Source organism: Myripristis murdjan, chromosome 9, assembly GCF_902150065.1.
Source record: "Myripristis murdjan chromosome 9, fMyrMur1.1, whole genome shotgun sequence".
Lineage (NCBI taxonomy): Eukaryota > Metazoa > Chordata > Actinopteri > Holocentriformes > Holocentridae > Myripristis > Myripristis murdjan.
In genome coordinates, this window is record NC_043988.1 from 25,353,334 (window position 1) to 25,367,715 (window position 14,382).

The 14,382-nt window shown below is 40.4% G+C and overlaps 1 protein-coding gene across 1 annotated transcript; it reads right to left on the minus strand.

Annotated features, from left to right (window-relative positions):
• Positions 1–944: 944 nt before the first annotated feature.
• On the minus strand, positions 945–13,573 carry letm2 (leucine zipper-EF-hand containing transmembrane protein 2). Its single transcript, XM_030060044.1, has 11 exons — positions 13,321–13,573; positions 12,594–12,662; positions 10,578–11,115; positions 8,900–9,043; positions 7,323–7,466; positions 6,832–7,035; positions 6,440–6,559; positions 5,859–5,978; positions 5,336–5,434; positions 4,640–4,708; positions 945–3,570 (listed from the first exon to the last, which is right to left on the minus strand). The coding sequence occupies exons 2-11, from the start codon at positions 12,638–12,640 to the stop codon at positions 3,514–3,516; spliced, it is 1,542 nt and encodes a 513-aa protein (XP_029915904.1). The 5' UTR covers positions 12,641–12,662; positions 13,321–13,573; the 3' UTR covers positions 945–3,513.
• Positions 13,574–14,382: the final 809 nt, after the last annotated feature.

Sequence of the window (14,382 nt, forward strand, 5' to 3'; positions counted from 1 at the left end):
CACACACACACACACACACACACACACACAGTTCCACTTTCACTTTACTATTTATTGGATATCTAATGACAGTGACAGAGAAGAAAGCAAAACAAACTCAAAAGTTATTGGTCATTCACAAGTTTTGATATTTATGTGGAAGCTGAAGGGCTTCAAGCAAGCTTAGTGTAAACTGAATACAGATGACGCCCTCTGCTGGTCAAGACGCCTTATAGCACCATCAAAGCACTGTGCGTTCACTTGGCGACATCAAATAGTCTATATGGCAGCAATCTGCCCATATGACGCCATACAGAGAAACATTAATGGATGGCAAAACAAAATTGTTACGATTATCTTTAGAAAAATGCAACCAGCAATGAGAAGTAAATACGCTGAATTAATCCTGAGAACTAATAATCCATGGCATTTTCGTATACATGTTTATTTTATTGCTTTCTATTCACCCGTACTCGATTCCTGAAAGCTTTTAAAACAGTTTCTGTTTGAAACATCTGGTGTTAATAGGTCTCTCCAAAAATGTGCTGTTTTTTTCCCCTGGTGGCATGAACATAGTTGTTTTGAGTAAACACAACTGAGTAGCAAGCGTGGGCAGCAGCAGTTAAAGACCACAGCGCCATCTGCAGGAACACAGTGTTAATCACTACATCCATGGAAAAAAGACCTCCCAGTACTGACTGTACTGAGAGCCAAGTGATCTGTGGAAAGTGCAGAACAACCTCAGACTATCAACCAATCCAGAAGTTACACAGATTTCCACCTCAACTCTTATAATGGTAACTGGTTTATATTGGCTATGACCACTGTAATTTCATTTACTGATAATCGGTAATGAATGACTTTGAATACAGCCATGATTATTCCTAAGTGCTAAAACTGATTGTCATCCCTACTTCTAAAGTACTGATAAGAAAGAAAAAAAAAAATCAGACAGGACACAAGTGTAAAGGGTTTCATGAATTTAATCATGTGAACTCTGGTCTTTTACCACCCAAACACTCATCTGACATGGTCAAATTATGCACAAATTTAATGCAGTGAAATGAGTAATCGGACATCCATGTTGGATTTGTAGAAAGAGCAGGCCTGCAGACAAGGGACTCACTTGACCTTCAGTGCGTTTAGAGCCACAGATCACAGTGGAGCTTACACATCAGAGCATCTGTGACAAAAGTAGGCAGGAGCAACTTCCATGCAGGCAGTGATTAGTACAACGGCATGGAACTGCAAGTAAACTGTATGATGTCAAATGTAAGGAAATGGCGGGGAGCAAAGATGTGGAAGGATAATGAGGATGATACTGAGCATGTGCTGACAAACTAACACTGGAGTCTTTTGGTGAACCCTGAATTACAAACAGTCTCCAACTCACAGTCTTGTCCAGTAGGTCTGATGACAAATTACAAACTTCATATCAGTGAGATATGAGTCAAGCCATCCTCATTACTTCATTGCTGTACAGTCATTCAATTACGCAACAGTGCCACAGATTAACAGTATGGGGTGACCAGATCAATTTGTCACAAAAGTATGAAGAGCAACACAAATATGCTTCCTCAACAATTCTGAGAGAAAACAAAGGCTGTTACGAACTAAACACTGACCTCCAGCTCAAAACACCAACTTACTGATTCCAAATAAAAGTGCCACAAATGTCACTTAGATCACGCGAGGTTGAATATGGCATGAGAGAACATCAGAACTGATAAATGTACAAGTTATGATTCTCTGATCTTTTACTTTCTTCAGCCCCATCATCAACACAGACCTGACAATTACATGAATGGATACAGGGTTTGAGCAGGGAGGAAAAATAGAGACATTCCACAGAGACAAAGGTAACTCAGTGAAGTGAACCATCAAGCCAAGTACAAAATGACATGGTAGGATAGAAATCTGTATAGTATAATCTCAAGAAAAATGCAAATATCAGCCTCGATGCCCCTTACCCTTAGGAACATGTGTAAAACCAATAACAAATCACATTAATAATCATTCTTCTTCTAAAAAAAAAAAAGCATCATTTACTGCATCCATTTCCTATGGGTAATGAGCTCTGAGGCAGAACGGTGCACGGAGACAATTCCATTTCACTCAGATATGAGAAGCCAAGTTATAATGCTTATGCCAACGTCAGCTGTATGTAAGGGGTTAATAAAATCTCCAAACTTGTTGCTAAACATTTGTCCCAAAGGCTAAGGCATTGTCAAACAAACACACTCATATGTATACAGATGTGTATACAGTACACTTTTATGTGGTAAACCTTCAAATAGCAACCTTCAAGGTCATATAATTTTGAAAGCTTAATGGAGTGGCTATAATCACAGTCATAACAGTATATATTTTACCTCTTTTAACCACATTACAAAAAATAAAATGTCCTTGGGTAACCATCTCACTTATGGCTGCAACATTTATATATGCTACTCCAATATTTTAGCAACATATTCACAAATAGTTTTAACATTTTGCATGGATTATGTCCAGTAGCAGTCAATGCTGTCAAGTATATCTTCTTTCAAATTTGAATTAAAAGTAGCAATATAGTGTTAAAATAAAGTATATATAATCCAGCAGAATAAAATAGGATTTTTTGGAGGCAGACTGCACATCACTACAATCTCTTATGGGCTTAAGGAGAGCGCTCTCTTTCAATCAAAACAATATACTCATTCATTTGCTATTTACAACTGCACACATCGACACAACACAACCTCATTCCAACTTCAGTGAATTTCCCTGAACCTATGGCTGCTGTGAATGCCAAAGGTTCAGAATGTGCCGTCTGTTCTCTCCAGGGTTCAGAAAGGTCAAACTTAACGAAAATCAAAAGATGATACAGCTGTTGAACCAAAACGTTTAACAGCTGTTGTAACTTTCTATTGTTTATCTCAGAGGACTCTTATGTCAGAGTCGGAACTGGAGTTAAATGTTACACAAATAAAACCAAATAAAAATGCTAAGAGGGAAAACTTCAAAGTATTGCATAAGAGAAATTAGGCCGTTGCATAAACAAACTGTACAAAGCTGCTGCAATGTCAGACAGTGAGAAAAATATACAGGATATTTACAAATATACAGGAGGAGGAGGAGGTGATCTGGACCACTGAGATATTGAGCCAGGCTTCATCATGGAAGGCAGGGTTGTCTCTTTCCAGGACATAGAACAAAGTGTATCACCATCAGTGGTCTGCCAGTGCCTTGAAATTTCAGGCTGGTACTTTTTCCAGCGACACTGGAGTTAGAGTCAATGGAGACGTTAACAGAGAGAAGGACAGGAGGGGAGCAGGACAATGTGCACTCTGTTGTCATGAATATGCCAGTGGCACTGCTGAACAAGAAGTGAAGGAATTCAAAGGGCAGGGCGGAGGGACAGTTTCCAAATGCTTGATGTCAACTATGCTGTAGATCACTGATGGCCTGACATTTGACCACTACGTCTAAACTAGCCTACTTTCCTGCGTCATGGCTAAGTCCCTTTCAGTCCAGCCAGGAGCCTCCTGCACCTCTTCACACGCCGTTGGCACTCATCTTGCTCTTCTGGGACACATCTGTCGCTGCTTTAGCCTGGAGAGGAGATCACAGAGCAAAGTTGAACCACACTATCCATGTCTAACAGAAGAAAACAAGAAGACTTCTTATATTTGGGAGAAAGTGATTCTTCAGAAAGTTCTGTGTGAAGTGCTGGGAAAACCAAAGTATCCTGTGTTTGCATAATTCCCAAACACAAATCCTTTTATGTACTGCGACGCACATGTGGGTGTGTACTGTACACCCATGTGGGCTTGCTCCCTAATATTCAGCAGATGTTTTTAGACCTTACACAGATTGTGTTAAGATTTTTCAAAGTCAAACTATACAGGACTTTACATTTTAAATGACCACACTATCAACACTTCACCCAATAGGCAGCCTATTAAAATACAGAAAAACATGAAGAAAGCCAGCATTTTTTTCATCATTTCTTAAATCATCTACTCTATATGTAATCTTAATGTATGTTGAATTAAGCCATACACAAAGCAAAACTTGAAAGTCTGTTTAAAAGCACAGAACACACATTTGGTTCAAAAGTTCATTACGAATGCTGATATATTGATTTTGCCGTCACAGGGGTCATGGAGATATGTGTCAGGGAACTGGAAGCTCAGAGATAACTCCCTAGTTTCAACAAAGGATTGAAGTGGTGGAAGGCCATTAAAGTGGAATTTGGAAGTACTAACTTTCCCAGTTCCTGGCTGTCCTGAACTTGGGTAGGTGTAGCTACAAGGTTCATACAAAAACAAGACTCAACTTGGGCTTGCATTAAAAGAAAAAACGGTATGCCTTGAAAGATCTCACTTTGAAAGGGGCTATCTGCATTTGTGTGGGCTCGTCTAGCATTCTGCTAACTGATGCTACTCCATATCTAGACCAAACCAACCTCCTCAACTTCTTTCTGTCCAAAATATTTGTGTCCTGCCTGTCAACTGATTGGTAGGTTTCCTGAGATAGTAGCTGCGTCCTGGTGTGAGAGATCAGCATGTTATGTGAAAAAGATCAAAACCACAAGGAAAGAGCTGCACTGTGAAACCCTGTCTAGCATCAAAACCCATACTGGCTCTTGTGCATACCACAAGGAACTATGGGAGCTCACCTGAAGGACTTCAGCAGGAGACAATGATTTGTCTGTAACCACAGGAGCCTTGTCTCTCAATTCCTCCACCTTAGAAAAACAGAGAGAAAAGAGATTTTTGGATGTTGGACAAACTTTTATGTATTTTCCCTGCCCACAATGTGTTGGTTTGAAGGTTGTGTCCTATTTTGGGGGCACTGCCAACTCAAATTGGTTCAGCAAAATTAAAAAATTTAATTAAAATAATCTGCTAAATCGAAACTGTAGAGATGCTTCTTCCTTGTGCATTTAAAAGCTACAAATGAATTCATCATGCACCATGCCAACAATTTCGCAGAGGCAGATTTCGAGACACGTGTACTCTGGTCTAGTACAGGCTGTGACAAGTCCAAAGCTCCACTACCTTTCCACAAATGACTGCATGCCCCCAGAGCATGGGGCAATATATGAGATATATATGAAGCAGACTGGCTGAAGTTAAGATATTCACTACTGCCCAACTGTACTGTCAAAGTAAGAAATACTCATTCAAGAAAATTAAAGTTTCATTTAGCATGATGAGGTAGTTTAGAGTGTTTAGATAAAGTTTCTCTATTGTATTGTTAAATACAACCTCTTACATGTTACAATGACCGAATTTCACCTCAAGCATCAATACAGTTCAGCTTATCTCATTCTGCTGTTTATTCTGTGGCTGCATGTTAGGAGAGTACTGACCGGTCTGTCTTTGATGACCCGGGCAGGGTCTGCTAGCATGTCAGTAGAAACTGTAGTTTTAGACTCTTCCGTATTCTCCACTGGAGGAGGAGTGGATTTCTGCAAAAATGAAAAACATTTGAAAAGGAGATCCCACACCACAAAAGAGTCTAATACAATATGATCTGCTATCTGAAATTACCTGATAAATGTTTCTATAGCTTTTATTATGTAATGTCACATAGTTTCAAGGTATGAAAAAATACTTCACACAGCCAAGAATAAGAAAACTAGTTATGTAACATCTGGTGGTTTCCATAGAGAGCTCTCAGAGAAGAGACAGAACACTCGACATCTGCGACCTGCATACAAACTATTCAACAAGCTGTATTTCATACTTGACTCTCATGCACTCTACATATACTTTCTCAATTGTACATTCATGGAATGTAGAGCAGTACAGCTTGTAAAATTTAACCACATTGTACAGGCTGACTCACCCTTTCTCTGCGTGCGTGTGTGTGTGTGTGTGTGTTTGTCTAACCTCCAGTTTGGGTACTGGCGGGATGACAGGGGGTTTGGGTTTGAGGTCAGTCAAGTACATGGCCCTAGAGAGCAGCAGCAGGGATGGAGGAACATTCTCCTTTAGGTGCAGGTCAAGCCACTAGATATAGAGATAAAGACCATGATTAGTGGGTTTCATTAAGTGATCAAAACATTACTGTTTTTTTTTTTTTTTTAAACACACTGTTTTGAGGAAAAAATTAGAAATCCACTTTCAGTTCAGTCCATTTTCATTTTATAATGGTTTACAGAACAAATTTTCAATGATAGTGACACATTTTAAAGTAAAAGGCACAACATTTCTTTGACTTTTGCACAGACAGCACCATAAATTTGATAGTAAAAAGTATAATGAAGAGAATCTACATGCATCTGTGGTTCACAATTTTTAAAAAATTAAATAATTAGTATTCCCTTTCAACTTGTAAGACAATCTCTCAAGGAATGCATGTTGAACAACTAAATCATTTAACGTTCTGGTGATTTATCTTCTTCATCATGCACTATTAAAATCAAGAATGCCCAGCAGTACGAGCTGCAGACTGATAATCAATGTCTCACCTGTTGCATCTGCTGGCGTAGCTGGTCGGTGGTGAGACCCAGAGATCTCATTCCTCGACTACGACATGCTGCCTGCAGCTCTGACACACTCATAGCCGCAACACCCTCTGTTGCTATCATCTGAAATGGAGACAGAGGAGTAAAATTGGTGCACAAGCAAACGATAAAAGGTGCTGTCAAAGAGATGGGCACAAACCTTATTCTAACTGAAATGTCAATGAAGAGCATCTGTGCTGCGTAGATGTCATGAGGGAAACTGAACCTAAATGTCTTAACAGTGGCTCTGAACCCATTGCACAATTCAGAAAACCCTTCCTCTTTGCTCTCTTTCTCTCCTTCTGCCCTTTCCATAATGACACCCCACAGCCTACTAAAACACCACTCTCTCTCACCTCATCGTCTGCCTTGATGGTCCTGAGCTGCATCATCAGCTGGAATCGGAGCAAGTTGTTGGTGCCGATGGGCTGGAGCTCCAGTAGCTTACACAGGGCCACCAGCTGGGGGCGCTCCAGGTGCTCCAGAGTCAGCTCATCCTCAAACAGCTTGGAGAACCGCACAATGTCCTTTGTGGTGGGCTGCTCTCCTGTATGCCGCACCTAAAAAAAGTTGGAGAGAAATTCTTACCTTGTTTCATCAAAAATTTCAGTAATTTTATTATTTAGTCTGCTTTGGGTTCAATGTGTGAAAGGGCTAATTTTAAGTCACTTTTCTTCAGCTTTAGTTGAGGAAACTTGTTGACTGTTATGTCTCTTGCAGAAAGGTGTCTTTTAACATGAAGAACATCAGATCACATCTGATCACTCAGTAGCAGCAGTCCAGATACTGGACTACTGCTACTACACACTGTAACAAAGCAATACACATCTACAGTGCCATGGTTTACCTTCTGAACATATGTAGAGAAGCGCTGTGTCTCATCCTCTGCTTGGACCTTAGCCTTATTTCTGCGGGCCATCTCAGCGATTGTCTCCTGAAGAAACTTGGCCAATTCCAGCTTAGCAGCAAGACCCTTCTTTTGCTTCTCCTCCTACAGGACAGAGGCTGATTAATTACAGAAGTAGTACATGAAAGACAGGTTCAGATGAATATGACTACATGACAAGGACAGCCCTTCATCACCGCCTGCCCTCTCCATTTCTCTGTTTCACACACGCACACACATCTGTGCTGAAAAGATTAGTTCAAGTATCTCTGTAATTTAAAATGAATGAAGGCTTTTCATCCTAGTAACCGAACATTTGAAAATACTTTAATTGGTTCTGAAATTCACAAAATCTGTGAACTTACATTTAACCAAGACTTGTCATATTATTCCATGACTTTTGACTTAACACATCACATATACCTGTGGGACAATGGCAGAGGATTTCCTATGAGAGCCTGATATGACAAAAACTTTATAGATTATTAATGTCAAATACAATTTTCCAGTATGTATTTTTAAAAAAAGAAAGGACACAACATTAAAAAAAATCTACCTTGGTGTCTGCTGCTACTCCCCTTAAGTGTGTAATATTATGCTTCTATTATTATCTTTTCTAATAAAATCTGTCCTTCCTCACCTTACAGTAGCAGCTACATGGTGTTCTAGTCCTTTAAAAACTCCTGCACATAATGTGTTTTTTGACTTCTCTCGCAATTTTTTTTTCATGACCCAAACCCAAACCCTAACACCCAAAAGGTTACCTCTGAACTGTAAAAAAAGGTATCACTTATCAGGGTAGATGGTTAGGAATAACTAACCAATAACATGCCTTTTGACATCACAAAACATGATTGAGGTTCACATACTATAATAAAGACCCCATGAAGATTTATCAGAGAATAATGAAAATGTAGTTCCTTTGAGGAGTCCTTGAGCTGTTGCTAAAATAATGTAACGACAGTCTTGAGGTCTGTTGCAACTCCAACCCCACTTTGATACTGCATAGCTGTATTATACTGCCAACAAAACACCAGTTCCTTTTCACTCTTATGTTATGAGAGGCCGGGCAGCTCTCTAATGTCCAGGAGCACGAGAGCATATCTGTGAATCACTCAACCATGCTCCACAGAAACCAGGGAACATTGGAGTTGACAGGGCTATTGTACCCGATACAGAAACATGCTGCTTCTCCTCAACAGGAGGCTTGAAAAGTCACAAAATGGAATATGAAGTAATGGTATATTATAACAATAATAACAATAGACAGATTAGAACAATATGAGAGGATTTACAAGTCAGGGTCCTGCTTTCACAAAACTGGGAGGGAGGTTTTGAAATCATGTGTATATTCTGATTAAAGATGTCACTGTAAATAGTGTGTATCACTCCAAATCAGCTGCTTAAATCAGTCACAGCCTGAAGTGCTTACTGAAGCAGCATCAGCCCTATCTAAGTTGCATAAGCAGGAGGATGAACTCACTTGTAAGGTCATTCCAGTTTCTGGCAAGTGTGTGTTTGTATGTATTTATACATGCCTTTTTGGACTCTGTCTCAAAGGTGGAGGGTAGCATCTCTGGGAAGAGCTTCAGGAAGACGGGCAGAAGGAACTCCATAAAAGGTACAATGATGAACACCATGAAGGGCACTAGACGGAACAGGTCAGCACAGGTCCTCATCAGCTGAAAAGAGACATATAAGGGGTTAAAAAATAAAATGCTAACATGTCTAACATGAATATAATGTAATACATAATACTGGTATCATGGGCCAGTTTTAAATCCCTTATAAAGTTACAGAATCTCTCATCTGACAAGACATTAGCACCAATATCTGAAAAACCCCAGCACCCCTGTCAGGTCTCTGGAAGTGTTTGCATTTGAGAGCCACTACATGTGCACTGAAGCTCTGCCAGTTCCCTTCAAAAATAGCTCAGAGATATATACATGCATGCTTTGCTTGCTCAATATGTGCACACCACTAGGTTAGAAAGACATGCTATCCTTCTGAAGGAATGGAGCTTCCTTCAAGAGATACTGTGACCTATCTGCGCATAGTCTCCATAACTAGACAGAAAGTCTAACTGAGAATGGCCTACTTAATATATGTATATTTATTTATTTATTTACTGGTGAAAAGAGAAAAAATACTTCTGTCTCTACAAAAAACTTAAAATATTTCAGCCAAGCCAATCTGGGTGACCATTTGCTTTTTTGTATATTTTTCTTCTGCCTGATTCATGTTTTCTGAACACAACACAGATCACCTAAGTTAATCACATCACTTGAAGGCTGTTTCCTAACTGTTTTCTGATATGTAAATTAAATTAGTGACTGGATCTCATCAAACTGTATGAATGCATTGTATGTGTAACTTTTTACATGTTTATTTAGTTTCATTTCATTTACCAGTGAACAGTTAAGAGACAAGGCAGCTTCCCTGACAGAGGGCATAACACCCTACCCAAGTCAATAACAAGGGCTCCACTTAATGCCAACAGCCCGTGGTATATGCCTCAACACACTGACTGAGTGATACCAAGTATGTACTGTACTAAAATGGGAGTTTAATACAGGTGTATAGCTCAATGACCAACAATGATGTAGGGAGGCCTCATATCTCTAAAGTTCTACTCAAAGTCTACTTTCATTTTACAAAAATGCTTTCAGCTCATTTTTACTGGACAAACTGGTGATCATACCTGTGACATGTCAATTACAGTTTGGTCACCCAAACAACTAGGCCACATCAGCGCTGCTAACTTATCTTGGTCGTATCCCCCTAGACTCTAAAACAAAACACTGCACTCTAGTGCATACTCTCCACAAAAACAGTGGTGTAACAATGTCAAAATCTGCCTTCAGCCATAAAGCACTGTGCATCTGAATGATTTACTGATAATAATCTAGGGAACAAGAGTGACAGAGCAGAGCAGCCGGCATGACAACTTTAAAGTCTTTTGCAATGACAATGAGAAGTATCCAGACAACTGCAGAGAAACCAGACAGACATCCTACTGTGACCAGAGGGCAATAAAAAAAGAGAGTAGAGGCAAAAAAGGACACAGAAGCCAAACAGAGCTCAGCCATTTTTTCATTCCATGAATATGTAGCTGTAGTATAACTAAAAATTACACTGCAGTACACATGACTTATAAAGGGTCAAACTGTGATAAAACTCATCCAATGCATAAACTACAAACACCACTCATCTTACCCGTCTCCTCTCTCTGCGTGTGAGCAACTGTCCATGCAACAGCCTCCACACCATCCTGCCAGCGATCTTGGTATCAATGCCCAGCAATCGGAAGCCATTGTAGTAGTGCTTCAACTCGTCCACAATCCTCTGATACAGAGACTTTTTAACGACTGCTCTTTCCTGGGCCGGAGGGACGGCAGCTGCTGTGGCAATGGTGGACGCTGGAGTGGGTGCTGATGGGGGTTGGGGTTGAGGTGGAGGGGCAGCAGGGTCTTTCTTTGTCCCAGGAGGGCTATCCTGGGCAGGGACGGGGGAGGGCTTAGCATTCTCCTGTTTTGTGTCCTGCAGCCAAACACTTGAGCTGTGTAGTGACCTGGCTAGTAAGGTAGAGCTGTGAGTGCGGCATGAGCCATGGCCTCGGTAACATTGCAGGTAGCAAGAGCGGGAGTGCCTGAGTGGGTACAATGAAGATAAATAGCGGGGAGGGTCTATATGGAGATAGGCTTTGGAAGACAGAGAGGTGCAGCAGTGCCTCTTGGTCAACAAATACGATCCCCTGTTGACAGCAAAAAGAGAAAATGATTAGTTATCACAAAACACTGTGCAAGTCAATATTTTCCTTCAAAATAAATAACTCTGGCACAAAGTGTGCGACTGACAACCAACAACTAGTCAAAAAATTGCCATTGATGGACAAATTATTAACCGCCACCAACCACACTGGCTGCTAATTCAAAATCTATTCACATGGTAACTGTAAGTAGATTTATACCTCTGTAACACTCTGTACACATAATAGAAATGAAAATTGGTAGGGCTACATATTTCTATGATAAACATACATTAATTAATGTGGCCAGTACAAATTTAGGCTCTTCTTCTTTGTTTTGTTTTACTGACATTGCCAAAACCCTGCTCTGGTGCTTTTGACTTCCAAGTGCATTTACGGCCCCCACTCCCACCGGGAAACCAGACTTCAAAGGAAATGACTTGTTTCAAAGAATGTGTCCTTTTTAGACAAATACAATATGTCCTTTCAAGGTGTGCTATGTATATTTTCCTTCGTCCTAGCTAAAGTTAGTTTGTAGTTTTAGCATTCAAGTGTCAACACAGTTTGCTAGTATTTTGTAGTTCTGCACTATCCAAAGACCGCCAAAAGCTCTCATATTTGCTGTTATCAGACCTCTGTGTTAGCAAAAAAAAAAAAAAAAAAAACATTAAAAGTGGGTGCAAGACTGTTTACATTCCCTGCAAAAGCCTGGCCACTGACAGTGACCCAACTTTTGTTTATCACACATTTCTCATTATGAATTTAGTGACATTTGGCAGTCTTTCTAACTTAGGGATGAGATGGTGTACAACAGAAAATATTTGAAAAACTTTGTGTAGTCACTCTTCAATCTACTGCAATATTAATCAGCTGAATCAAACACAAAAATGAGGGAGGCAAAACAAACTGGCCCAACAATTAAAAAAAAAAAAAAAAAAACGACAACACAGAAACCTACAACAACATTTCAACAGTGAACCACATATTATCCCTATTACATTAACTGCTGTTCAGGTGACTGGCCTCTTCACACTTTCATTTACATATTGTGTAAATCTCTCCCTTTGGTTGCTTGGGGGAAGGGTTCATTTCTTTTATTGATTTACACCCATTTCCAGTTCCTACGTACACATTTCAGAATACTCACCCTGTCAGATTTAACTAATGCAATAACCTAACACTAAATGCTACCTGGAGCACACTACATGATCTTACATCACTGAGTGTGTGTATGTAACTGGAGTCATGATATGTAAGCTCCACTTCACGTGCAATGTAAACAAAGACAGCTTGTGCTTTTTCCCCCATCTTCGATACAAGCCAAGGACTCACTAAAACAATTTATGGCTGTTATCAGTGGGTTTTGTGCAGAGTTTCAGTTCAGTTCATTATCTCGCGAACCCCGGTGGGATGCTGCCAATGGATCGTGTTCACCTGACTAATGTTAACTATCAAGATGCTGGGCAAGTGTAGCTAAGACTTACCTTGATCTTGTGACTGCAAAGAGCACCTGGGGACTAAACACTGCCATTGCAGGGGCAGATTAAAGTATCCTGTTTAACACACACACACACACACACACACACACACACAGGGAGAGAGAGAGAGAGAGAGAGAGAGAGAGAGAGAGAGAGAGAGAGAGCTGTAGTGTCTGGTTACATTTCAGCCGGCTGGTAAAGGCTGACTGCAAAGACAGGCCGAAGAGGCACACAGCTCATTTTTCCCCCACGGGTGACCTGCCAGTTCACATGTTCCCAAACAAACCAATGGGCGATAGGCATAATTATTGCTGTGAGACTGACTTTGAATGACAAAAGTAAAGACAGCACCCGTAAGTGACATAACGATAATGTTAACGTTACTCCTGGGCCTTTAACAGTTGGCATAAACAGCCATTCTTTAACGTTAGCAAACAGGGAGAGCTTTTGTAACATCGCCTCAAGAATTGAAATCGTAGCCTGTAGAAAATAAACCTTAAAAATGTAGCTAGCGATGTAGCATATATCTTTAAGTAAACCGTCGAAAAAACACTTCCTCGGGTAACAAGTCGACAGGAGCAGGTAACATTAAAGCGAGCTGTCGACTGGAAGTTTCCGTTAGCATGCTAACAGGTTAGCTAGCAACCTCCGCTAGCTTAGCAAAACCGGTTACGTTAGCTAGCCCGCTGTTAGCTAACCTCTGAAAATGGCAGTCTGTTGATGACGAGCTTACCTCCAGCGTCAATGTCCAAGCTATGGCTGCTGACAGGGCGTTGTAAGGCTTCTTGGTGAGACGTGATTAAGATAATCCATTCACAACAATCGGCAGACGAAAATAACGACTGGTGTGATAATAAACCCATTTAAGATGGGTTTATAAGTTTAAATAGCTTCGAATATCGTCGTGCTCCTCCGTCCGTCCGTCCACTGCGTGCAGCTTTCACTGCTGCCTGCACTCAAAGGTCACAGTGTACATGCGTGGATGTGAGTGCGGCCAGACAAAGATGCTGTGTAAGCGTAAAGAGGAGTCACTCTGTAGTCAAAAAAATTGCCCACCTTCCGCTCTGCAAAAGTGGGCGTTGACCATCACGCATGCGCTCTCTTGCTTTAATTTTGCCTCAAAATAAGCTGCTTAGCCAGGCTCTTAAGGGTTTTGGTTCTGAGTGGCAATGCTGACACACCAGTGTTGTGTGTTTTTGCTGTGTTGGTGGTTCTGTGCATTAAGAGCAGAAACACTAACATTTACATTCTCAGCTCTCATGTTTACAACTCTCTTAATAGAGTGTTGGAAACAGTGATGGCACACAAACGTTTGCTTTGTTTCTTGTTAAATATGCAGATGTTTGCGAACCACTTCAGGTTTTCTCTCCTCTGCCAGCTCCATGTTGTTCATACTGTGAATTTGAAGAAATTGAGAGAAAAAAAAGAGCCAAGTGGCCCCATCACAGATACTGTGGTTTTGCATGACCATACATGCAGTTATGTTTTTGTAGAGGTGCAGCCACAGTTGAGGCTATGCAAAAACCGCATACCAGTTGTATAGCAATGGAGGGAATGTATGGTCATGGTCATGAGCTGCTAATGGCCAAAAATGTAACAACCACACTATAGAAATAGAAATAAGTGAATAATATAAAACTTTTAGGTGTGCATCCATGCAGTAAAATTATATCAAAAAGATATTAGTCTGAAAATGTAGATTTGTTTCCAAATTGAGCATACCATAATGTAGATTTTTAATGACACTGTAGCACTTTACCTTGAGAAGCATCAGCTCAGATACCCAAGACAAACT

Bases quoted from the DNA above. Each gene is read 5' to 3' on its own strand.
- letm2 (XM_030060044.1), bottom strand. From the start codon at position 12,640: ATGGCAGTGTTTAGTCCCCAGGTGCTCTTTGCAGTCACAAGATCAAG. The intron at 9,044-10,577 runs GTAAGATGAGTG...GTCTCTTTTCAG, and splicing joins CACGCAGAGAGAGGAGACGG to CTGATGAGGACCTGTGCTGA. The intron at 6,560-6,831 runs GTGAGAGAGAGT...TCTCCATTTCAG, and splicing joins CCATCAAGGCAGACGATGAG to ATGATAGCAACAGAGGGTGT.